Source organism: Theobroma umbraticum, unplaced genomic scaffold (genome assembly GCF_002168275.2).
Source record: "Theobroma umbraticum cultivar Fairchild unplaced genomic scaffold, ASM216827v3 scaffold_30.0, whole genome shotgun sequence".
NCBI classification, from domain to species: domain Eukaryota; kingdom Viridiplantae; phylum Streptophyta; class Magnoliopsida; order Malvales; family Malvaceae; genus Theobroma; species Theobroma umbraticum.
Genome location: NW_018397254.1, coordinates 4,305,297 through 4,306,598, shown reverse-complemented (window position 1 = coordinate 4,306,598; position 1,302 = coordinate 4,305,297). Strand labels below are relative to the sequence as shown.

Below are 1,302 nucleotides of genomic sequence, written 5' to 3'. Positions count from 1 at the left end.
GTTTCTCCAGAATAAAAAGAAGCTTCTGCATGCTTATGTGCACAAATCACACGCCTCTCAAGCCATTAATTAAACGGTAAAATGGTCGAGATTTCCAATATAGATGAAGACAGAATAGAACGTCAATGACAGCTTTGTCAAACCCAAGAACCTAACCACACATTAAAAGTCTAGTACTTCTAAACATTCCGAATTCATGAATCTTCTATGTAGACATCTACATATATATCAATTTGTCATTCCTTTAGAGGAGTGATGGCCACAGCATTTATTTTCCTTGTCGTATTTCTTTTATCAAGTCATTTATTATGTCAATATATACCACAAAATATTGTTGTTAAAGAACATAACTTATTTCTAAATTGTTTATCCGAATTGACAAGTGAAGACTTAATTGTGAAAATTTTGATGTACCAGGCAAGGAATACGCTGGTTAAGATCCTCCAAGGTGTCCTAGACGACAGGAGATCCAAAAGTCAAGTTAATGACCCAAATGAAAAGAGAGGAATGATTGATCTACTCATGGACATTGAAGATGAGCATGGCCAGAAGTTGCAGGATGAGGATATAATTGATTTACTGCTCATGTTCTTGTTAGCTGGTCATGAAAGCTCAGCCCATGCAGCTATGTGGGCAATCATTTATCTGCATGACCATCCAGAAATATTGCAAAAGGCTAAGGTGGGATTCCAGCCTTGATTACCATTTTTGTTAATTGTCAAAACTGTGATTTTTCTTAAAGGTCCATCTTGGATCCTAAGCCCACTTGTTTAACGGATTTTTTTTCACTAAATTACCCATTTTCAGGAAGAGCAAGACCAAATCTTGAAGAAAAGACCAAGTACACAAAAGGGTTTGACTCTTAAAGATATTAGAGAAATGCATTATCTTCGAAAGGTTACGCGTGCTTCCTTTCTGATTTGTTTACTTCACAAAAAACGTGTACTCAAATGTCAAGATTTACTATGAGTGACGAAACGGATTTGTTTGATTTTTAGGTGATTGATGAGACACTGAGAAGGACTAGTCTATCCTTTTCCAATTTCCGAGAGGCAAAAGTTGATGTTAACATCAATGGTTAGTGATTCATTTCCCCTTAAATTCCCAAGTCAATATATCCTCTTTCTTATTGTCAGTATCACCAAGTGAAAGGGATTTTCTCCAGGTTACCTGATACCAAAAGGCTGGAAGGTTCTGGTTTGGAACCGGGGTGTTCACATGGACCCTGAAGTTTACTCAAACCCAAAGGAATTCATACCTGCAAGATGGGAGGTAAGTTTAACTGTATGGTTAAAACTTCCC

The 1,302-nt window shown here is 36.9% G+C and overlaps 1 protein-coding gene across 1 annotated transcript in view; it reads left to right on the top strand.

The window, feature by feature from the left end:
- The window catches only part of LOC110423309 (7,8-epoxymelianol synthase CYP88A108-like), a 5,215-nt gene that overhangs the window by 1,026 nt on the left and 2,887 nt on the right, over window positions 1-1,302 (top strand). Inside the window, exons 3-6 of the mRNA XM_089784919.1 lie at window positions 395-681; window positions 808-897; window positions 999-1,077; window positions 1,166-1,284. Of these exons, the coding sequence (XP_089641045.1) occupies window positions 395-681; window positions 808-897; window positions 999-1,077; window positions 1,166-1,284 (575 nt within the window). The remainder of the gene's footprint in view (window positions 1-394; window positions 682-807; window positions 898-998; window positions 1,078-1,165; window positions 1,285-1,302) is intronic.